The following is a 24805-nucleotide window of genomic DNA, read 5'->3' as shown; positions in this document are numbered from 1 at the left end:
GCATGTGAATCTATGAAAGATACCAATACTGGATAACTGTAGTTACAGGTAAGTAACTTGTTTTCTTTTCAGTACTGCACAGCCAGCACTGAATGAAGGATGTGGACTTCTTTCACATCCTGCACTGAATGTCCACTTTCCTAGAACTCAGTCATCTGCCTTGGATTTGCACATGTAGTACTGTGGGAAAACATCCTTTACATCAATGTTTTTACCACGCAGTACTTTTACCATTCAGCATTTACAACTCTCGCATTCACCACGCATATCATTTTTAGTGCTTTTACCACTCTTGGTAAGTTTAGTTAAGTATACGTGTGTGTGTGTATGTATGTGTGTGTGTATGTATATGCGTGCGCACACACTCACTCACTCACTCTCTGAAAAAAACAAAGGTTACACTAACGTTATAGTTAGGAATTTTTCAGTGGCAAAATTAATGTTTTGAACTAAAAAAAACACAGTTCACCTGTGATGGTTAGCTGCACTATCTATAACTTGCTTCCCTGCCATGCACAGCTTATGGCTTCACAAATGACCTGACCTAGAGAACAATCATTTAGCTATAACATTACTTAATCGTTTGTTTTTTTCATGAATTTCGAAGGTATTTTTTTTTTTTAACTAAACTGTTACTGCCTTGTGTTAAGTCCCCCAGTCCATTACATTAGAAACTTTAAAGGTATACTAGTCAGTCAGGCCTAAAAACTTTTGGCATTTGTTTAGTTTCTAAAAAGGTTCCAACTGTGCTAAGTATGTCTGGTGCAGAGGCGCGAAGGAGCTCAACCTGACCTCTTGAAGTAGTTAAGGGTCCTCTGTAAAGACAGCAAAATTATTACTGGCTCAAATTCTACCAAGTTGTAACTCCAGGAAGCCTTTGTAGACTTTGATGCAACCCAGTTAACATAAGGTCCTCACACCCCTACAGAGGAGGAGTTGGACAGTGACTGTACTCATTGGGTAACACCCCCATCCTAACGATGGAGACAAGGACATACCCTCTTTACATATTCCTTTACATTGGATCTAGAGTGCCTTCCTCTTCTGGGACTAGGCCAGGCAACTCCAGGCCTAATGAGATAGAGGAACTAGATGAGCGGGATATATTCCTTGCCAGACTAGCCAGGAGAGCATCCCTGGTAGACCAAAATCCTGGCTATAGAAAGAGAGAGGCCACGGATGGGTCTAGCACGCATAAGTTTTAGCAGCAACAAAATAAATAGGGAGACAGATGAAACTTTTGATCCCAAAATCCCCAAAAGGATTGGCCCCAAATACGTTGAGGGTGATGACATTAAGAAATGGTTTACAGCCTTTGAGAGGGCTTGTAAAATGAGGAAGTTGCATCAGAAGTACTAGCGCTCTCTACTGTAGGAGTTTTTCTCAGGAAAATGCAAGTATAGACTCCTGACACTGGATGAGGAAGATGCTGCGTCCTATGACCTCATGAAGAATTTCCTGATTAAGGGATTTGGGCTCACCCCTGAGGAGTACAGTATTAAGTTCAGGGAGACTCATAAAACCTTGAGTCAGTCCTGGATAGATGTTGTTCAAAACACTAGGAGGCTGGTTAAAAGGCAGTAAGGTTTAAGATTATGGAGGGCTCTCTAATTTGATAATGAAGGAGCATCTTTTAAGTAATTGTACATCTGAAAAACTGCATCAGTACCTAGTGGACTTAGGGTTAGTCTCGCTTCAAGAGCTGGTGAAGAAGGCTGGGCACCGGGTAGGAACAAGGGTGTCCAGAAAGATCCAAGGTGGGGATGACCAAAAGAAAGGAGTTACTGCCCCCCCCCCCACCCCTCCCCCGGGAAGCATGTGGGGCACAAAGGGAAAAACACCAAAGGCCTCCAAAAACCTATTCAGGAGGTGGGCCCTGAGACACTTCCCAATCCAATAGTGGGTACCAGGGTAAAAATTGGGATCCCAAGAAGACTTGGTGTCATCTCTGTAAGCAGAGTGGACACCGAACTGGGGACTCTTCGTCCCATAAAAAGGTTACCTCTAGTCCAGCACCCACGGGGTTTGCTAGTCTCCAGATGGAATCCCTGGAGTGCCCTTACCAAGTCAGAGAGCACTCTGAAGCTATTTTAAACTCCGAGCGTGGGGTGAATGTGGCTAGCCTACTACTGAGGACCAGCTCCGAAATTGCTGCCACACCCTGCCTGTCTGCTGTTGTCCTGACAAGTTCAAAGACCCGATTCATCCAAAAACTTTGCATCCTCCCAAACACTTGGAGGACTGTCCAGTGCTTCAACACTCTCGCAACATCTCCCTTGGAGTGGAGGAGCCACTCCCTGCATCTGCAGGCATCTACCACATCTGCCCAGTACACAGTGTTGCTGGCCATCTGGTCTCTACACAGAGTTTTGAGACGCTAGACCCTCAAGGAGCCACCCTACACCAATACCTTGGGTACCGAAGTACCTCATCAACCAATGCTTGTTTGTGTCCAGTCACCACTGCCAAGGAAGCACGACCTACATGTCAAGGGACTTCATGGTTAGCGAGACCCATGACTAGAGTGGTCAGTGGCGTAGCTAGGGGGGGTGGGGGCGGTCCGCCCCAGGCAACACTAAATTGAGGGTGGCGGCACAGTGCACACGTTACGTGCCATTATGTAATTGCGCTGTGAAAGCGCACCTGCTTGCAGATGCTGCAGTGCACGCCACGCACCGACGCACCCACCACCTAGCATAGTGGTGGTGTTCCGGTGCGTGGCATACCGTGTAAGTGGCTCCTTGGGCCATCAATGTTGTAGCGCGAAAGCTCTACCAATGACTGCCCTGGCCATCATTTTTAGCCATCCCCTGCGCTCCTGTGACACACCACCACCACGCGATTGACTCAGTGGAAAGACAGACTCGGCAGGGGAGTGCTGGGCGATTTGCAGAACCCCTTCGGTAGGGGCCCTGCCACCACTGTGGAGCCTACAGGAGAGGTAAGGAGTGATCATCATGCATGACGTCACTGTGAGAAATATTAGTGCCCGTAGAAATTTGACCATGAGGGCTTAGCAGTTTTACCCCTTCTGGAATATTCTTGAGAAACCTGATTCTGCTCAGTCAAATCAAATAATTATGTTGATTGCATGATGGCACAGATGTCTGTCTAACTGAGAGAGATCAAATGAAGCAAGAAGGGAACCTTTTCACTTCGTGCTCTCCAGGGCGCTGTCTTCTGAAGGAAGAATAGACGTCGCAGCCCTCTGGGGTCACTGGATGTAAATTTACACTCATGTGACGTGGCACGCCTTATTTAATAAATCTGAAATGGGCGCATGTGATGCAAAGCATATGAGCTCTATCTAGAAAAGTACAATCTGACCAGGATTCTGGACCTAGTGATAGCCATTTCTGCACCTGAATGATCCAATTGGGCTGCAAGCGGTGGGAGGGAGCGTTGGTCAGTCTGGAGCAAACAGGTCAGAGTGGGGAGAGGTTTCCAACAAAAGCCCTACCTCAAAGGGATATAATACTGCACATAGAAACAAGTATGGCCTCCAAGACTGACAAGCAATGATTCCAAACTGTAAACTAAATAAGAGACAGTACTGAAGACAAACTGCACACAGCACAAGTGATCCCAGAACAGAGACAGCACCGAAGACCATGATTCCAAACTGCACACAGCTTCAGTGACCTCAGAACAAAGACAATACTGAAGACAATGATTCCAGAATCGCACACACATGGGACCTCTAGAGTAGAAACAGTGCAGAAGGCAGTGATTCCAAACTTTGCAAAGCACAAGTGAAACTGAGACAGTACTCCAGACAAGTGTTTCTAAACTGTACACAGCACAAGTGACCTATTGTGTGAAATAATCATGCCAAGAATGTCAGAGCAGTGTGGGATTTCTCTAAGTCACTAGGCCTTGTATGAAATTAACTTCTATATATCACAAATCAGCTAGACTCTGTTTTTTGGCACAATAGGGCCAAGCTACACTGACTCCATTGGGCTCCAGTCTGTTGGTATCAGTGCAAAGTCTCTGACCTCTCACCTGCCTATCTGCACTATTTACAACATGTTGGTCTCCGTACCATGACTCACCTGTTTGTGTTCTGTCTCCCTGTTGGTCTCTGTAATACACCTTCCTGTTGGTTTTAGTGCTATGTCTCCCCGCTTCCCAGTCTCTCTCTACTATGTCTCCCTTTTGGTCTCAGTGTTATTTTTCCCACTCATCTGTGTCGCTGTACTCTGTCTCCATTTTGTTCTCAGTACTAGAACTCCCAAGTTTCAGTTTTTTGACTCTTTGTTGATATTGGTACTATGACTCCCCTGTCTCAGTACTGTCTCTGTTTTTCTCAGTAGCATGACTTACCAGTTTCAGTATAATGTCTCCCTGTTGTTCTCGGTACTATGAATCTTTTGTTTCAATATAATGTCTCCCTGTTGTTCTCAGTACTATGAATCTTTTGTTTCAATATATTGTCTCCCTGATAGTGTACCTACTGTGTCTCTGGGCCATGTCTCTCCGTCTGTTTCATTACAAAGCTTCCCCTGTCTGTCCCGTTACTATGCCTCAGTCTGTTTCAATGCTATGAACCCTGTCTCTGCAAGTGCCATGCATTCTACGCCTCTATTAGTCCCTTTTGATTTAATGCGACCCTCTGTATCCCCATTCCATCTGCTGGGTCTGGCCTATGCATCTGCTGAACCTATTTGGAAGTATATGTCCAAACATCACGGCAGGCTCTGGGAAAGGATGCGCCTAGAAGCATGATAAAACACCCTACAAGTCTACAACTCTACATTGTGGATACTTTTAGCACGCAGGGGAAACAGATCGTATACTCTCCGGAACTTTCTGTAAAAGTTCTGACTTGATGTGAAAAGTACAAGAATTCAGCAGAATGGGCCATTGCATTTCCGCCCAAGCATGACCTTTAGTCTCAGCACAGCCTCCTGCACTCCTTATTCTCTGTATATGAGTTGTGTTATTTTATGTTATAAGCACTTTTATAATCCATCGCAAGTGCAATTAGAACTTGCATTCTATCACATTCCTATTTTCCTCTTGCTTCCACCTTTTTATTTTCTCACATTCGTTGTTTTCTAGTCACCCTCTCGTCCCCTTATTACCCCTTCACTCCTCTAATTGCTTTCTCTTTGTTCTCTTCTCCAGTGTTAACTCCAGTTGTCTTTCCTATCGTAATATAGGACGATGTGTTTACTTGTGCGAGTAAGAATGCGCACAATACTAGGCAGAGCTGTTCTGGACCCGCAGATTTAGGTAGTGCTAGTATCACGGTGAAAGACCTATTTATTAATCTCCCGACATCATCTTGATTTGTTGCTTTTCAGTAGCAGGCTTGTGGCCTCTTGTGTGCTTGTTTGGTAATTTAATACCTGCGAGTCAGGCCTGACGTTCCTGGTACAAGATGGCTTGCCTCTCTAGGTTCTGACGCCTAATGGAAACAGTCGCCATTGTCACCGGCCCAGGGACAGATGCTCCAAATGGGGAAGTTTTGGAAAAAATCTGCAAAGCAGGTTTTGTTTTTGGGTGCAATTATTCATTCCTAAAATGGAATGCCTTAAAGCTATGGACTTTCTTGCAGCATGTGCAATCTATGTGTTCTCCTTTGTACTGCCGGTGTATTCAACTGTGTAGCCTTGAACCGTCCTATGTATGTGCCTGTAACTTGCATGATTGAGGCCACGTGTCTCTCGGACCTCTTTCAAGTGCTTGCCGACCTTTTTCCCCCCAGCACATCCCCCTCCCCCCACCCCCCTCCCCCCCCCCCCCCCCCTCCCTGCCATGGGCAGCAATCTGAGGGATAGCCCCGGGCACCAGAAGCTCTAGCTGCGCCTCTGCGAGTGGCCCAGCTGTCCTATTTCCCCTCCTCAGCAAAACCTTGAGAGATTAAAACACAAGTGGCCAGACAGCCAACACCTCTGCACCAGAACCCCTGAGCCTGGTTCTATGGAAATGGTGTCCCTATGCTCCAGAGATCCTCACAAGTAGCCCTTTGGGTTCTGCTGGACTTGTCCCAAGTCTCCACTTGCTTCGCTTTCTAAAAGTACCTACCTGATTCCGATGATCTTGGTTTTTAAAATTATATGAAATCTATTATTTTTCTAAATTGGTCTCATATTTCTTCATGAGTGTGGCTCTCATTTATTAGGTCTCGGCTGCGAAGGCTGCGCTTGCGCAGTCTCGCGCTGATATTTAATGTTTTTCAGAAGAGGGGCTTGAACCCACCCTTCTTCTCCCCTCTTCTCCCTTGGCTGGCCTCTTAAATGCTGGTCAGCCATTGGAGAAGAGCTTTGTCTCTCCAAAGAAGCCCCGTCTTTTTCGGATTCGGGGGCGTGTTTTTTTACTTTCTTTCTCTCCTCTGGAATGTAAACATTCCAGCCAATGGCAAGAGGAGATAAAGAAAAACACTCCCCCGAATCCGAAAATGCCGCTGTGTTTCTCCGAGGCATTTCTGCTTGACCTCGGAGAAAGGCGGTGGTGTTCATGGCGTCATATGGCGTATAATGAGGCTTGTTATGTTGTGGTTCGTGTCTTTTGCTTTCCCCAGAGTCCTTCGTTTATACATGTCCTTCATGTTTGCTTTGCCCATGTCCCTCGGTGTTGCTGTGCCTGAACATGTTTTTTGCTGTTCTTCGAGTCTGTGTCTATTTACCGTTCCTATGCGTTTATATTTTCCATGCCTGGGTTAATTTGTGTTGTTTTCCATCTTTCTGAGTGAGTGAGTGAGTGAGTGTGTGGTGTGGTGTGCGTGTGCGTTTGCGTGTGCGCGTTGGACCCTTTGTCTTTGCCATGCTTGAGTTTAACTGTGCTTCGTGTGCTTGAGTCCATGTGTTTGCTTTTCCTGGGTAATGGTGTTTCCTCGCAGACCGGTTTTCTTGTGTGTTTGCAGTGCCTGGCTTCCTGTCTTCAGAGACCCATTTCTGTTTGTTGTGTTGCGATCATGTGTTTCCTGTTCCACACTCCTTATGCGTTTACCGTTTCTGAGTTGTTGCCCCCACCCAAACACACACACACCCAGTAGACCACACAACTTATATCTGATTAACCAAGCATATATTTACCCTTGAACATGTGTTGAGAAGGGCGTGTTCAGGCACAAAGTAAACGTCACAAAGTATAGAGAAATGAAGGGGAAGGCTGGGAAGTCATTTTTGTAACTTTATTTACTGCCTTGGTAAAGCATTTTGAATTAAAATCAAGGCAAAAGGACCCGTAAAAGGTAAATAATTAAATGGTTTCAAAAATTCCGACTGGATTGGCACCTGTTGTGGCGAGTGTTAATATATATTTTAGTCCAAGTCAGAAAATGTGCTGGCCAACTGAATTGAATTGAAATCCTGACTGGGCCTCTCAGCCGCTCATCCTTCCGGGCTCTGGGTAGCAATGAAGTTCTATAGCGCCGTGAGGTCCCAGCGCTCTTTATATGGTTTACACATACACCAATTGGGTAGTAAGTAGCGGCGTGGAACATTTTTATTACGTGTATGTGAAGTTGCATTTCGGAAGAGTTGACTGTGGCCCTTTTTAGGTCTCGGCTACCGTAGGTGGCTCTGTGTGTGTGGGTGGCTTTGTGTGTGGCTCTGTGTGTGGGTGCAAATGCAATAGGTCTCGCATTTGAGAGAGATTAAGCTATTGACATTGTAAATAACAATGTCGTTTCTTTAAATGTTTTAAAAACAAAAACATTATCAAAAATAATGTCATGAGCAATGTCTATAGCTCTAACTTTAACAATGCCGAGACCGTTGCATTATAAATGCTTGTTGACTCTGTGTGTGCAACAAATGCTTAACACTCCCCTCTGATAAGCCTAAGCTTCTCGACCACACTACCACAAATAGAGCACTTGGAAATATGAAAGTGAACCCCTGTAAACCAATAAGTGTCGTCTGGACTTTTTGCTTTGTATACACCTACATTGGTACTCTACATAAAAAGCCAGCTTTCTACATACACCATCAACAGCAGCTGTACCATCAGCAGTTCATCAACAACTTCATTGTTAACGTTTGACAGTTGGATTCACAGCCAGCCTATTCACATTCACCTTTGAAGATTTCTATTCAGATTTTGTTATTGGACTCTGAGGTAGAGAGTGACATCATCGACCAAGAGCAGCCCTCAGATACGGCACACAGTCCTGCGCAGCTGGCTGTGTGCTGTGTTCCAGAGAACAAAGAGGAAACCTATGAAGAGAAAGAAGATGCAAACTCTCAACAGGATAATGACATTTATGAAGAGCAACAAAGAATCACAAACTTTCAACAGGATTGTGATATGTATGAGCCCTACACTTTACCATTCGAAGGCCATCCAAGAGTTTATGGGCTTCCGCAGGAGCCCAGGGCACCAGTACAGTAAGTCTCCTGCAGTGAGGGTACCAGTTGCCTGTCACAACAAATCATTCAAATATTCCAACGGCTTACTCCTCAACCTCAGTATGGCTACTCTTCACAGGATCATCCATCAGGACCTGTCACCTCCACCGCAACTTAAACCACAGGTTCCTACTCCACCACCTCTGCCATATCCCCCCCCCAGCACTTCCACCGTCTCCATGTCCCACTATAACCCAATCATGGTGGTATGATGACTCTCCTGATCGCGATCAGACATAGAAGAGGGAAAGGTAAGGTCATGGAAGAAATGCAGGAGGAGGATGGTGATTGCCAAGATGAGAAAGAATGAAGGGGTATTGTCTACTTAAGGAAGATGAAAAGACACTTCTCTGAACAGCATTGCCTAGTTTGATGCCATGCCAGAGCGAGCTGCAAAGAATGTTGACATTCCAGTGTCCTCAGCAGAGCAGTAGTGCTTCTGGATTGATTTTAAGAAACCGCTCAGAAAAATCTTGAAGCAAGGGCTTGAAGCTTTCATCTTGTATGCAGCAAAGGATGTCTTGAATGCAGGTTTGTGTCATCTTGCAGAAGTGGCATTACTGAGAAGACATGGGTGTCTGAGAACCATATTATCCAATCACAAGTGTAGATTAAAATCCTTTACATGCATTTTGACAATCAGAGCGTAAAATATTACCTCCCCCAGACTAGCCAAATAAGACCAAGGCTACTCCCGAACATAGGTCAATGTTGGGGTTCTCACAAATCAGCAGGAAAGAAGGGCTCAGCCCAGTAATGCTCCCGTGATAATCAAAAGTGAGTCAGACTTCCAATCACTAAGAATTTTGTTTTGATCCCTCATGGTAACAGATCACCACAGATACTGGCTGCTCCAAATTGTGCAATTCAGACACATCTTGTACATTCTTAGAAAGCCTCCCAATCATCTATCTAAGAAGGAGCAACATCTGCACTTGTGATAACTGCAAATTCTCCTTCTAAAATGAGTGATCAAAAAGGTTCCAAAATCCCAAGGGGATCTGTGCTACTGTTACAGATTCTGCCTGTTCAGTAAGTAAATGAGGAGAGTGGATACTAACCCTAGGTGTCTGAGAAATAAACAAGTTTAAGAAGAAACAGTCCTTTTAAAAAGTCTTGTTAGAGGAAGTTCTTCTGGTGCTTCAAGAATGGCAGTTCATTACTTCTCTGCACTATCAGAAAGCAGAAATGTCTCAATGCACCCAAATCTTGCGGCAATATCTCTGACTCTCTGGGGCAGGGCAGCACTACGATTTGAGGCACTTCCTTTCAGGCTAAAGTTAGCACCCGTTATTCACAATTTTCTTGGCCCTAGGGACACCATGTTTATCCTCACTTGAACAACTGGCTTGTCGAGGCTTCGTCAGAGGAAGAGTTTGCTCCTTCACACCTTCTTGTATCAACATTTTCCATCAGTCGAGTCTTACATTGAATGTACAAAAGTTGAGTGTCCACCATGCTACAAAGTTTTAATTTCTAGGAGGGAAAAGTGTTTCCCTCAGCAGAGAGAATGGCAAAACCACAAGCATTGGTGAAGGCTTCCTGTTCCATGGAGGAACATCATTGGTAGGCATCAAGCATGGGATTAGTGCCCTCCTGTAGATTGCAGTTGTGGCCAATACAGTAAGACCTGGATTAGCAATAGAGACAAGCAACAGGATAGTGGAATAATACAGTACTGGTATACAGAAGGCTCAAACATGTTTTGCTGTGGAGGAGATTCCCAAGCAATCTCATTGCAGACCTTTAGTTCCAACCCACAATGAGCAAAACCACTATGACAAAGGAGGCATAGGTGGAAGTATGGGAAGCTCATATGCATGAACTATTTACAGGAGTCCTCTGGTCAGAAAAGGAAAAGTCAATCCCCGTAAAAATTTGCCACCTGCAGGCATATTTTCCCAAGTACTTCTGGCTGTACGTGGATGTAGTATAATAGACAATGGTTCAAGAGAACTTGCTCCTCTTACACCTTAAACACCAGTAAGAGACTGAGTAGTGAGTGCTTCTTAACAATAGGAACTCATTCAAATCTCTCACACACACAACACTGGAAACAAAAGCACAAAATATAGGGAGACTTGTCTTATCATTTGAATCACACATAATAATGGGATCAGTCCATGTATTTATGCGTAGTTACACCATATTTTGGTTACAATTCATGGCAAATATGATTGTCCATGTTTTAACCCCATCGGGAAATTTGAGTTGAGTTTTTATTAGGTCAGACTGTGGATGTATCCTATGACTCAGTGAAATGATTGATGCTACACTGAAGAAAACTGCAGGAAAGAATTAACTTCAGTCAGTATGCAAAAATGGCGACCACCGGTCCTTACTAAGGGTCAAACGATCCCTTGCTGTTCAATCACTCGCTCCAAGACAGATTGAATGTAGCACAATTTCATGTGGATGTGAATGCAGCACCTCACGCTTCAGTGGCTCTGTGTAACCTGTTTCAGTAAAGGTCAGCCTGCTCCCTGCTTTATTTATATCCAGTGTACTGCTTGCTATTCTGATTCAAGCATTTGAATCTATCCTGGAGAAGAAATTAGCTACATACCTGTAATTCCAGTTTCACAGTTTTGGCATCTTTCATAGATTCACATGTGACCTTCCCTCTTTCTCAGTCAAAAGCATGCTGCCTATTCCGTCCATCCTTCACACCTTTCTATGAAATCTGAGCTATGGTGGGTGAGTAGAGCACTCCCACCTCCACCTCATTTGCTGAAGTTTGCTGTTTTTAAGTAAAGGGTAAGTGCTTCCAAGCCAACACTGTTAGGTTCATTGCTATTTTAATACTATTTACTGTTATTTAAAGTTACTAGGGATTCCCAGTTGTACAACAGGGAATGATTTCAAGTATATGAATCAATTAAAAAAAAACGCTAGAGAACTGTAGGTATAGGTAACTAGCTGATTTCTTTGGTCTTGACGCTGTGCGTACATGCATCACAGTATCTAGCAGCCATGTGACCACAAATCTAAGGAGAGTCTCTTTCGGTCAGCACAAATTTGGTTTCTGAAAAACGTGGTGCTCTTGCAGGCAGTGCCATAGATAATCTAGGAGATTCGACTGTGCAGACACTGACAATTATGTGCACAGCCCACTTAAGTGTCTGTCAGCCACACCGAGTCTGCCCTAATGCCACAATCCATGGTGGCTGGCAACAGCTGACGCAATCGGAAACAACCAAATATAAAATACTGAGGAAAATGTCGCTTTGGGTTACAGTGTGCTACATATGATGAGTATGTATGAAACAGTCTGCCCCAAGTACGAACACAGTGCATATTAATAAAGTGCAACTCTTTCAACCTTACACTTTTCTATAACAAATAGGCCTATGCACAGCACACTTGATTTCTGGTGGAGGCACATACTGTTTCCCTTATGATGTAACACCTTATTCTCTAGCTTGCTTGCTGCTCAAAAATACTTCATAGTTTCTTTTCGATTAAGATTTTTCGTTGGTAAACATCTATATTTAATGTTAGTGAAATTGCTGTTTTTCTGTGCCACTAATTTCTACTGCCTTGATAAAGTTCCAATTTCAGGGGAGGAAACAGTGAATTACCAGAGTGACAGATCTACAGAACAATAAATAAAGAAAAAATATTGAAGCTGTTGCCTATTATTAATCTTTGTCGGTGACATTCTTCCCTGTAATGTTTTCCTATTGTGATGTCCATTTATCTTACCACTTTCACTTACAGCCTGTAAATTCCATGTGTTATGGAGGAATCCTTAATAGAGATTTACAGAAATAAAAAAGTTCTTAGTAAACTTGAGTTCTTCCTGCACCCAGAGATTTCTGATCACCACAATAATCAGCCAATTATAGTCCTCTTTTTCTATCCTTACTCAAAGCTATGAGCAGGATGTTGTTGGGTATACTTGCTTCCTGAAGAGCTGTTGTGTTCCTTGTTGCTACAACCACATCCATAACAAACTACACACTAGGCATATGAAGCACTCAGCAACAACTGTGCTCATTGAGGCTGCTTGAAACACAAGGCTGTCGACTACAGAATGCGTCCACCAGTGCTGCCGCGCAGTCAACAGACCATTACCTCAAAATCCTAGAGCACATTCCACACAAGATGGCAGGAAGTCCTGCATTCTAGGAAAATATTCCATTAGCTGAAATTTGCAAATGTCAACATAGCACTCCCCACACCCACCTTCTTTGCAAGTTACTAGACTCACTAAGGTGCTTCACTAGTACAAGCTGCATATAAGAACAGTCTTCATTTTTGACTTTTACCTCTGCTGCATTACCTGTGAATGGTATTACTTACTTCTCGGTGAACAGTAGGGAGTCTACAGCAGCTGTCTGCAGTGAGAAAATAGACTACTTTACCTAAACCCTAGTTTGCAGCACAGCATCAGTTTTAGATTTACCTGGTCCACTCTTTCCCCATGAGGCTGCAGGTAGCCGAGACCATGGGCTGCTCTATTGTAGTATAGTTCCTATTTCCCTTATAAGCTCTGCGCATTGTAATAATATACACTATAGTTTTTGCATAGGACTAAGGTCAGTATGCTTCTATCGAGTACATTAAACTTAATTACTTTGTGTGCCAGCTAACTCAGAGGTCACTAGAAACTTCTCGAATAAACAAGAAGGGAGTAGTTTCTGACAACTGCATAAACATGACAACTTTGTTTCCCTTACAATCGGAACGTGTCTCAGAATCGTGGAATCAATAGATAACAGTTTCACTCAGTCAATCGTGCATGCTTATTTTCTCCAGAGTTGCACAGAAATAGATAGACGGGCGTTTCAATAAAAGGTTTTATTGAACAGTCTTGTTTCTCGTGTAAGAGATATGAGTTGTTACAATCATTAAACAGAAAGCAATATATATTATGCACAGCGTAAGCAGTAAGAAGAAATAATACTGCAATAGCATTGTCTTTTAGCTATGAGATATATACATACATAAATAACAGACTAAAATGTGAATTCTCTTCTGATGCTTCTAAAATAGTCCAGCCCTTGTGTACCTAACCTAAGTGTAGTGCGAGGTAAGAAGTAGGTGCTGTTTTCTATAGTATGGTATATACTAAGTTTTAGTATACCAAGAGTCCCTCTAGATTCTAGTCGGCTCCATACCTTTAGAATGAATAAGCAAGGTGGGAATCTCTATCCAGGTCTCAAACTCTAACACCCCGTGAAGGGAGTCAGAACACTGGAAACTGGATTCCCTGCGAGCAGGGATGACCGCGTCTGGTCAGTGTGTCAGGCCGGGATATGGTCTCTTCCGAACTTGCCGTGGCGAACCGTGCAGTCAAGTCGTGCTGAGTCGTGCCGTGGTTTGCCATGGTAAGGGAAGGCATATTTATACCTGAAGGTGCTTAGGAATGTTAGCATTGACGTAAAGTCGGGCAGAGGAAGACGTCATGGATGAACCCCTAAGGAATAGTAGTTCATGCATAATAGATGGGTTCTTGGAGAAATCAATAATCCTGGCTAAGGAAAGTCTCGTTCGGCTTAAGGTTTCTAAGAACTCGTTGTGACGTGGGATGGACGGATGTAGGTGACCATGCCTGTATTTGGTTAGCATGGCTAATGCCTAAATAAGGGCAAAGCGAGTTGTGCCTATATAAGGACATGATTCAGGCAAATCTATATACGGGTATCTAAATCGAAACACAACACTATAAAATTGTAGGCTTGCCAGGACAGTCTCCAAACAAAAGAGTCCTGTGGTTGATGTCAATACACGGGTCTAATAACACATTCCCTTTGATACCCATGTTATTAATACATTTTAAAGAATATTCCGAATAGGACCCTTGGATGGTCAAAGTATGGCAAGCCAAGGAGTCTTTAACATTCTAGTTTACAGATTACAAGTTACATTAGCTCGCATTATTTTGGAGTGAAAGAAAGAGGAACCAAATGCATCTTGTTCTACTCCACTCCATGTTTCTGTTCTTTTAAGCTGTTTCTGCTTTACAAGTCTGTCTGTATGTGCTCCAGAGAGGTTTTCAATACCTTTTCAGTAATCTTAATGCAAGGCCTGTTTTTCCCAGCATTGAAAAGGAGAGTGAATGGGAATGCTAGAATATACTTGTCTATTACTTTGACTCTACTGTCCCTGCAAAGTAGTCAAAATGTGACATGCCTCATTTTGTTGTGTTGACTGTGTCCCTAGACATTTATTTGAACCTACTCTTCTTTGTTTCCCCAGGTGTCCCTCCCTCGCAAGCTGATTCAGGAGCCCTCTATCAAGAAGAAATGCGAAGATGCCCTCAGTCTGATCCACAGTACCTGGCAGCGCAGCGACAGCCTGCACCGTGGCCGCTCCTCGAGGGACCCATGGTGCTAGACTAGTTGTACAGGAGGAAGGACTGTACTCCGAGCTCATCAGTGTATACAGAGAGCTGAGCTGAGTAGGCCGCGCTCAGAACCTGCAACCAGCTGAAGTTATCATTTGAGATGACAATTCCTGCACTGATGTCAGGCCTCCCTTGGCCCGCTAACCCCGCTAACCCTGCTTCCTGTTTTTACAGACCGGCGTCATTGTCATGTTCCTCTCTCATGGAATTCTGAACCATAAAATCCACTGCTGAGTGCGGGACTTGAACGGTATGACTAGTATGTCCAGCTTACTGAAGCAGAGCACGTTTGTCTCCTCCTGTAACCCTGCCAATCAGAGGAGCACCCCACTGACTGACTGATGGATAGTGGGTCTTCGAAAGCACAGATCTTCTTGTTAATTCATTGAAGTGGAGGGATTGAGTCAAGTTAAAGAAACTGGTGCATTTATCCCAAGGTGCCTTCAAATGTAATGGGCATACTAACACCTACCACTATCTGGACTTCCTCAGACCAAGCTGAGGGGCATCATCCCCAGGCTCATTAGTGCTGTAGCAGACCTCTTAGATGGACAGAGGACAGCTCCTAGGCGCATTGCTAGCTTCTAGTAGTTTTAAATTTCATCAGATGGTGGATAGGAATTATACTTTGTACATTGGAATGTTTGTATGTTATGTTGGACCTACATAATGTATATTGGTGTGTGCTTTGGAAAGGTTTAATATGTATATTTAATAGACATGGTCAGGTGACTGATGATATGTTTCCATTGCCTCACCCTTGGGGTCAGTGGTTATGGTACGCTGAGTTCTGCGACCAAAAATATGCCTTCTCTTTCACCCTGGTAGACTTCATCATTTCTCTCCTGAGATGGTGGACATTTTTCAGGTTAAAGATGGAGGATGCCTGGGTGTGCATGTGGCATCAAAGCACAGGCAGCTCCTGGCAAAAGGTGCCACTAACCTAATAAAAAAAAAAGAACTGTGGTGTTTACTTCGCTTCCTGGGCCTCACTGTACTTGGAGAAATAAGACCATTGCAAAGTTAAGTATGCAAGACATAAAGTTAGGGTCCTGTTAGGCTTCTTCAGCTGTGATAAGACAAGGCGGTTTGAATACGCGTGGAGGCCAATGAAACTGGTAAGCAAGGTATACTGCTTAAATAATACTTCAAATAACATATTACTTATCACGTAGAGAATTGTACATAATGTCTATATGCTACAAAAGTCACTTTATAGAAGTAAGCCTCCCAGGGTACCTGCATGTTGAGGCTGCCTTTTTCAAGCTCATGCTGGTTTCCTATGTTGAGGAAACTACTGACCCATCCCTGCCTCTTTCATGCTTTCCATACTCAAATACAGCTGGACAGAGATGGATTTGAGACCTTATGATGTGTGTTGAGATAGTTGTACACTGGCCATCCTCCTTTTATGGATCTTGGAAGCAATTGGATAGTTTAACTTTACTGCAGATACTGCCGCGGTTGGAAGGGAGCTGACATTCCCTCGTAGAATGCAACAAGATTGGTGCCCAAGTACCCCACTCACAAATGGAGCTCGGCAATGAGACTTTAGGATCCTATGTAAATTGTGTCCTCTTGTGTGTTTCTCAAAACCTTTATTAAAGCACTCTCTCCGTTCAGAGCAGCCCTGAAGCTCTTCTGCAGTGATGTCACTGTGGTGTGTACTCTGAAGCCCACAAGAGCTTTTCACACGAAGTGCATACAAGGAATTTTTATTTTGCAGGGGGCTGGAGTGAACTCTGCAGGGACAGATGCTTCAATCACCACCAAAATCTCGAACGGCAAAAGTTTGCGCGGGGCATAGAGGTCTAACCAAGGTGACATCTCTGGTTACCAACAGTGCAGTAGGGTTATCTCATCTATTGATCTTTTCGAGTCCTGGCTTGAAGAAGACCGAAAGAGGCGGTTTGAAAAATAAATATAGAGGTTAAGGCGCATATCGCATTTCCCTCCAGAGATCGGTTTATGGGAATGATAAGTCTCTGCAAACTCAATTGGCTGGAAAAAGTAAATATAGCTAACGTCTACGCCATTAATTAAGACTAACAGCGAGTAAATCATTTGACAATCCTGTGTTCACCCAAGCACTTTCTTGCAGCACAAGTCATTTGTTTGAGATGTAGAACGTGGCCATTAGCCACCATCCATTTTCTGTTTGACAATAAAGCAGAGGCAAAAAGGTTAACTTGTGAAATGTAATGCCTTATTAGCGTTATTTGAAAAACGTGTTACTTTGTCATCCGAAATGTATTCTGTAATTGCGAAGGTATGGTGTCTATTTATGAATGCAGCTGTACCCACCGGCCTTTAAAAACTTTGAAAGTTGTAGTGCATCTACTCCCAGTGATTGCTGTCAAACACTTGGTGAGGTAAGGTGTTCAAGTGGCTTCTTAGCGAGAGCGGTCTGGATATACTAGCATCTAATTTTTCTGGATGAGTTCAGAACTTTGCTCAGGAAAGCCTTTTCATGTGGATGGTGTTTTGATATCAAGGGCATAGTCATCCATCTGAAAAGTCAATGGACACCTTGCTGCCATGCATGCCATTGGCACAGCTTGTACAATTACGCGCTCAGCATTGATGCACCAGGCTATTCAGATGGGATCTTTGTGGGACTGTTTCGCTGCAAGGATGATTGGTGACTACATAATCGGAAAACCTGCCTATTGGTGCAGTCTGAGATTTATCAAAAGACATTAAGGGTAGGGTGAACTTGATCACGTATCTATCATGTTACTTATTTTCACCCCAGGACTGAGGTCTGTTAACTTGTTGGGAAATATATTTGACTAATTTCGCCCCGGGTTGATGTTTGTTATCTTATTGGGAAATATCCCCATAATCAGTTGCTGGATGTCCAAACCTCAAATCTGAAATTAGAAGACTTTTGAAGGGGAATTGTCTTCCTTTTGTTTAGGACTTAGATCATCACCTTCACTGTCTTTATTTTAAATATTGCTTTTAGTTCAAACAAAAAGTTGTTAAACTTGTATCACAGGAACTCTCCCTCGGTGGCACAACAATTACTTTTCCTTCTTATAACACATTTGAAACCCAGTATGAGACCTAGCCTCAGGGTGTTGTGCTATATAGGAGCTGGGATTCTTGAGGAAATTGTATGACCATTCTCAAGGTACAAAAAACAAACACTACATTAGAACGGCATGGGCTGTTGAACTCTTAATTTTTTCCACAAAATATGTCCTTCGTAAAATCAAAAAGGTTCCAAAGTATGTTTTAGAAGCTGTATATAGGAATTGTGTGGGCGTGTCCGTGCCTTATATTGTTGAAGGCAGCTGCCATTGCATGGACACCTTCCAGCTCTTGACAGGAAGTAATCCTACTGTAAGCTCATCCTACTGGTTGGTGGTGCCTAACAGGAAGTGACACGAATTCCCTCCCAAAGGTTCCATGGAATGGCTGCTACTATGAACATATGGTAGCTTTCGTTGGGCCCAACTATCTACTCTTTTGCACACACATTTGGAGGCAGGATTCTCTATCCACGGCTGTATTTGTGAAGAGGGTCATGATCCATGCCATAAGATGCTCATGTTGATGCGAAGGTGGGCTGCATGATGAAGACTCTGTATTTAAGTGTTCAGTACCGCCATATGTTAACAAAGCCTGTAACCAAATACTAAAACCGAAATATCTCACCATAATTCTGTTTAGATGCGAGGTGAACAGAAAAGAAAATCCTGGGACATTGGAATTTAGGACATTAAATACGAGTTTATATAACTGATGTTTTGGGTTTTTGTTTATCACTTGGTTACATGGTAATATGAAAGTGATAAGTCTGATTGAGAACATCCAATCTGACCTTTCACTACTTGAGTTTATATGCATTTGATGACTTATTTATACACAATAAGCGCATTGAAAAGGCTACCATGTTTTTAGTAATGTACAGTTTCACATGAAAGCACTAACCTTGAATATTGATTGTCAATGTCTGTCCATTTGTAATAGAATATTGGATGACTCAAAATCACCCCAGCTAAATCCAGACTGCTTTGCGTCAACTCTCCTCTCGTGCCGCCTTCAGGACGTCCTTGCCTCTCCTTTAAACACCTTCTGCAACTTAGACATTTTGAAGGACATGGACCACACGCTTGCACAACATATGAACTTCTTGGGCAAAACTACCTTCTTCCTACTCTGAATATTAAAGTGAACAGTCCTTTCCTTAACTTTTCAGCAAAATAGCCTTACATGAATTGTGATTATTGAAGCTGACAGTCTGCTTATCACTACCTGGTCTACTTCGCAAACAAGTAAAAAGAAAAAAACATGCTGCCGTAATGTTACATGCTAACCTTTGCGACCAAATCACCCATTCACTACAACCTCAATATTAGCTTTCCATACACACGGATTACATTTAGTGCATTATACAAAACACTCACTTTTCGTTTTTACTGATCTTCTGTATTTTACCAGTTAATTCCTTTGGTTTTGAGCTCAGGATGTCTTGATCTTATGCTCTTTGAGTCTTTTGCTTGGATCTCGACCATTGCCCAAGATAATGCATTATTTGCACCAAGTTAAGCACTTTATGTTCATAGGAAGGGAGCCAACCCACTGTATAACATTTCATCGACAGGCAAAGGGCTCTGAGAAACGATCGGAGTCGACTGACTTTTTTTCAAAGTTTGCATCTGAAGGACAAATCCTTACTGCCCCAACCCAGCAAGTGGAAACATAAAAGGCACGTGCAGAAGTGATTCCCTTCATCTTATCACTGCCATTGTCACCATTGCTACTTACCTAAATATTTGAAGATATAAAATAAGTTCTCATAGCTGAGGCTTTCATTATGGAAGCTGCACACCAAGCAAAGCCTCAACTTCCTTTCAATTTTCTTATGATGCAGGTCTCATAGAGGACTTTTGCAAGGTTGTGCTAAAATATTTAATGACATTTCTATTTAACCTATGACCACCAGCATATCTTGGGGAGCTACCTTTGTTCTGACGACTCCCAGAATGGCTCCTTTCTAGTCCGAGACACTGCTTGTAGTTCTTAGCCAGGTTTAGGTACTTAAGATTCTTAACTTTATAGTTAAGAAATTTTTCCCTTTGAACTTCATAAACAATCTTTACTTAGATCACCAACTCTGTACCATACAGTCAAATATATCACTCAGTCAAATATATCACACACTTAGAACAACTCAAAATGAGATGTGAGAAAAATTACACTAAATTAAATAAAATTTATTGACACATTAATAATCTGATTCACAGCAATGGGTTATCAAAAAGAGCACCACAAATACATTTTCTTAAAAAAACACATGTACATATTCATCCACAAAGTACATAATTAAAACAGTGTAATCAATTCAATATTTTATAGGAAGAAAATGAATAGGCATCAAGTGCAAGGAAAAAATTTATATAAAAAAGCACTAAAATTGTGCCTTACCAATGTTGATTTGCAACCTTTGTGGACCAGAAATAGCCGGGAGCTATTCACCCAAATTTCTAAAATTCTAGTCCCAAGACAAATTCAACCAAGAATTCTGCGTCGACGCGTTTCGGTGGGATAAAAAGATAAAACCACCTTCTTCAGGACTGGCAATAATATTCCTTCCTTTAGTACATATTAATGAGCATACCTAACACAAAACATAATACAAAATATATTAAAAACAACAAAAGACATACATATTTTTCAGAAACATTGAAAATCTTTCTTTTAAAACATTCTTTTAGTATTCCAAAAATTAAGAAACCTTGCTGTAACAAGATCAATATAAGAAACAACCATGCAAAAAATAATCTATAAATTCGGTCTCTGTTACGCACTAAAGGGAGTTCATAAATTTCTACACATCCCACTAAGAGTGTTCAATAGCATGCCACACAACTCATACAGAACTACAACTCACACATCTTGGCATAAACATATTAACCCAAGAACACTAGATGACTCCTCCTGTGTGGTTTTAATAAGAATCACCCTACATTTTGCTATGTGAATCCATAATCAAATTACAGACATGTATCCCCCAAGGAAAAGTAGATCATACATGAAGACCATCATAGATATATCAATACCTCCGCTCATGCCTGTGTTTATTAGCTGGCAATGAACCTCTGTGCTTCTAAAGACAGGTCTCACTAATGTAGTATATATCTGTCAAAGAGCAAAAAGATGGCAATTTATTAGTTAATTAAACAACCATGTATAATTTAACATACTACAACCATTTTAGAAACTAAGCTGCTGTTAAATTCTCACCTTAAAATATTTGGAGAGCGCTCGTTTCACATATTTATCTTTAATTTGATGGACCTGGTTTTAATCACAGTCTATAAATGAATTCATTATCTCTAATCATCAAAATGTAAATATTTATTACTTTACTACCTAAAATATATATTCAGTTAGCAGCTACTTACCAAGAATTTAAAAACACTGTCTCAAACAAATGTAGACAGAAAGATCCAACGATTATTTGTCGTATTGAAAGGATTTGTTTAAAAAGAGCGAAGGTTCTCTGTTTGCAAATTAAATCTGGATAGGCTGTAGAAAAAAAAAGTCCAATAAATCACCTCGTGTTAAACTCCTCAGTAAGACCGAGGTAAAAACAGCATGGGCAATATTGTAATTAATTGGCATAGTGTTTAGCCTATGGTAAACACCCCTAAAGTAATTAACAGCGGGGACACACTACCCCAAATACAATAAATTAAAAACATAAATAAAAAGAGACCCGTTTGGAGGTTCCATCTAGAAGTTATACATAAAGAACCTTCTCAAATCTTCTTATCAAAAACCTAATAGAGACCTAACATCAATAAAACTACAGATACGCTACTAAAGAGCCTCTCTGATCTCCTTCTCAAAAAAAAGCTAATAGGGACCTAACCTAAATAAAACTACAAAATATGCTATTCGGTGATATCACTACAAATCACACGATGATAGCAAATTGTGTCTAAGCCACACTATACAAGTCAGAGAGAAGCAAACTCCAGTGCCAAAAACACCACGGTATGAGTGCAATGTATTTCAAGAAGTCAGACGATGTCCCTAAATTACGGCTCGTTCTTACCTTAATAGCTCTACACGTCAAAATTCTCGAGTGCCAAATAAAGCATCTCTGTGAGAAGCGAGCAAACGCTTTCACATCCGCGGAGACGCATTATATACACGTCACTACGTTGAACGACGCCGGGGCTTCATGTGCGTGGTGAAAATAGTATGAAACCAAACACGATTCTTACAACACAAATGCCGCCATGTTTGGAATGACATCTAGTCGTGACCTATACGTACGACATTCGGGATAGGAGCAGGATAGGCTCAGAAATAGCAAAACTAATCACAGGCATAATCAAATATGTAAGAATATATAGCATACTCCCGATTAGCCATTCCTTTTTGGCATTATTAAAGTTTAAAAGCACAACATAACTTCTCGTCTGGTAAACCCATGAGATAGCCCATTATATACATTGTACTGTTGTACATGGTCACTAAGAGATATATTAAATAAATAATATGAATAAATAAAGAAATATATAAAGAATATAATAAAGTCGTTAACAAAAAGGCAAGACCCTGCTAAATGAAAACACGTATTTCACTACAAGACGCCGCCATGTTTAGACATTCATCTCTTAACAAATGTTCCACAGGGCTCGTGTCTTTCGAAAGTATTGCTTAATACAACTTCTCAGTGATAGAAACAGAGCACCTCGTCATACAATAAGGACAAAAAAGTCCAAATATTTAGTCTATTATAGATGGAAAATACATATGTAAATAGTGGCAAAAAGAGGAAACCGCAAAGACAGATATCGTTGCCTCTAAGATAGAAAATTATCTAATCTTAAAAGTCACTAAAGAGTATCTATGTGGAGGTCCTATCCCAAAGTTATATTGTGAACAAACGTCCTCCAATAGCAAAGAGTTAACCTATATCAGGGGAAAGGAAGGTATATCCAAACTTATCCTATATATTCAAAAACAGTGATAAAGCAATAATGTCACTGCTTAACGGATATTCCAGAAAAAAAGGCCAACAGAGGATTTCTATGCAACAAGTTTGATCCAGTCTTTGGTATTAAGACCTCTATTTATAGTATTAAGAATAGAAAAATACCATTAGTCCCTATTTTTTCTTTTAATTTCCATGTTACCAACTCTAATATTGCCTGTAATTTTTTCTATCACAAACCACTTGAAATCTGTGTTTCACTAAGTTGTAATGTTCTACAAGAGGGGCATTATGTTTATTGGTTTTAAGCGCTGACTATAGCTTCATCTGAGTTTGTTTTATTTTGAGTCATCATTTATTTGGGACCCTGCAGTTCTGGTTTTTTCCATGGGACATCTGCTAGGTATTATGACAGTTCCCAATTTCCATGTAGTGGGATCACCTTGAAATGCAATGGTGTTCAGCTAGAACAGTTCTGGGCACGTTAATAGGCAATGTCTTCATTCTGCAGGGAAACATGTGCAAAATCCACAAAGTGGCAATTCCCATCTTGGGTAGCGGTGTTCCTGCATTTATGGGCCTGATGCAATCCTCCCCAGACCATCTGTGGCTGATATTGTTTCAGCATTACTGGTCTTCAAGGGGCACTGCATCCTTCTACATCCTCTGGTGAGGAGGAACATGAAAACGCTGCAGCGCACCGTAAGGATCCACTGAAGGCAATTACATGGAAATTGTTCAATTCAGTAAATGTATTCTAAAGCACCATTGATCTTTTATGTTTTGTTTGGATTCCAAGTTGTTTGAGGGTTGATCTCTCCATCTGCAGTGATCATTGTGACAGAGGCCTTCATCCTAGGTTAGGAAACTCTTTCAGAAGAGGATCACTCCAAGGCCTGCAAGGTCTAAAACAGTGTCATATCAACATCATTTGAACTGTGAGCAGTGCACTTGTCTTTGAAAGGATTTAACCTCCTTCGTCCGTTATTAGTGCAGGCCAACGAGCTTCAAACTTTGACAGACAAAATGCTAGAGATGCATTATTTTAACAAAACGGAAGGCGTGACATTCTAGTTGTCTTGAGAGGACATGGCTTATTGGTTCCGAGGAGAAGGGTGGTTAGTGTCTGTCAGACATGAGTAAAAATGTAATCAGGAGGGAATGCTGGATGTTTGTTTTCACTTGGAGCACCACCTTTGTGAATTTAATTGGTCTATTTTCACTGGGCAGCACCAGAAGTAAAATCTTTTTGACTCCCTAGAGTCTAGACAGAGCATTTTGTTGGGAGATGCTTTCCCTTTAGATTGTATTTTTCCACTGCTTTAGGCCTTCTCTGACGTCCCCATCATATAGAAAGCGCTTAAAAAGATCAGTGGTCACAAGATGGAACTAGATTTGATTATCACAGACAGAGCCAGATGAATTTAAATTTCAGAGCTGCTGCAGTCCAGTCTGTTCCCGCCTTGGGAACTACCTCGGATGAAGGACATCTTGCCTCAGCAGAGAAAACATTCTCATTTGCGCTACAGAAATCTGTGTGCTCGGAATTGGGAATCAAGCGGAAGGTGCTAGCAGCTTATGGTTTCCTTTGAGATGTTGTTGAGGTAGAGCTGGCAGCACACATTCAGCAGCAAGGCCTGTTTACGTAGAAAGGTAGAAGAAATCTTCTGCATGGTTTGTTTAGCAGGATGTCAACACCTTGCAAACTCTATACACCATGGTCCTACCTTTTGCCCTCTTTCAAAGTCAGAAAGAAGTAACAGCCGAAAATGAGTCCAACTCGAGAGCTTTTTTCTCGAGCACTTAAAGAGAAATAAAAAATCTTTCAATTGCCCGGTGAATGTTTTAATATATTCTAACATTATTTAGAGATTGCTTCTCATCAGCTATAATGGGATCCTATATAAGAATAATCAATAACGCATCCTTTTGCAGCCAATTGCAGTAAACAGGGCATCAAGATGGGTTCATTATCGTAAGGCCACCTCAATAGTAACAGAGCTGTATGAATTAAACCTTATAATACGTCTGTAAATCTGTTTTCTTATGATGCAATTGTCAGTGTCTCTAACCACCTTTCCAACTATAGCAGCCTGAAAAGAATGCATAATCTTGTGCCACCATCTCTCGTGC

At 41.9% G+C, this 24805-nt stretch overlaps 1 protein-coding gene across 7 annotated transcripts in view; it reads left to right on the top strand.

Annotated features, from left to right (window-relative positions):
* The window catches only part of PLEKHM2 (pleckstrin homology and RUN domain containing M2), a 416125-nt gene extending 399225 nt beyond the window's left edge, over positions 1 to 16900 (top strand). For all 7 annotated transcript variants that reach the window (XR_014962413.1, XM_085608943.1, XM_085608947.1 and 4 more), the window contains one exon: positions 14565 to 16900. Coding sequence is in view for 6 of the 7 variants with exons in the window: in XM_085608943.1 (XP_085465069.1) it covers positions 14565 to 14702 (138 nt within the window). In the remaining variant the exon portion in view is untranslated. The remainder of the gene's footprint in view (positions 1 to 14564) is intronic.
* Positions 16901 to 24805: the final 7905 nt, after the last annotated feature.

Source organism: Triturus cristatus, chromosome 1_2 (genome assembly GCF_964204655.1).
Source record: "Triturus cristatus chromosome 1_2, aTriCri1.1, whole genome shotgun sequence".
NCBI lineage: Eukaryota > Metazoa > Chordata > Amphibia > Caudata > Salamandridae > Triturus > Triturus cristatus.
Note: the sequence above shows the minus strand (reverse complement) of the source record. Positions and strands in the feature narration are given on the sequence as shown.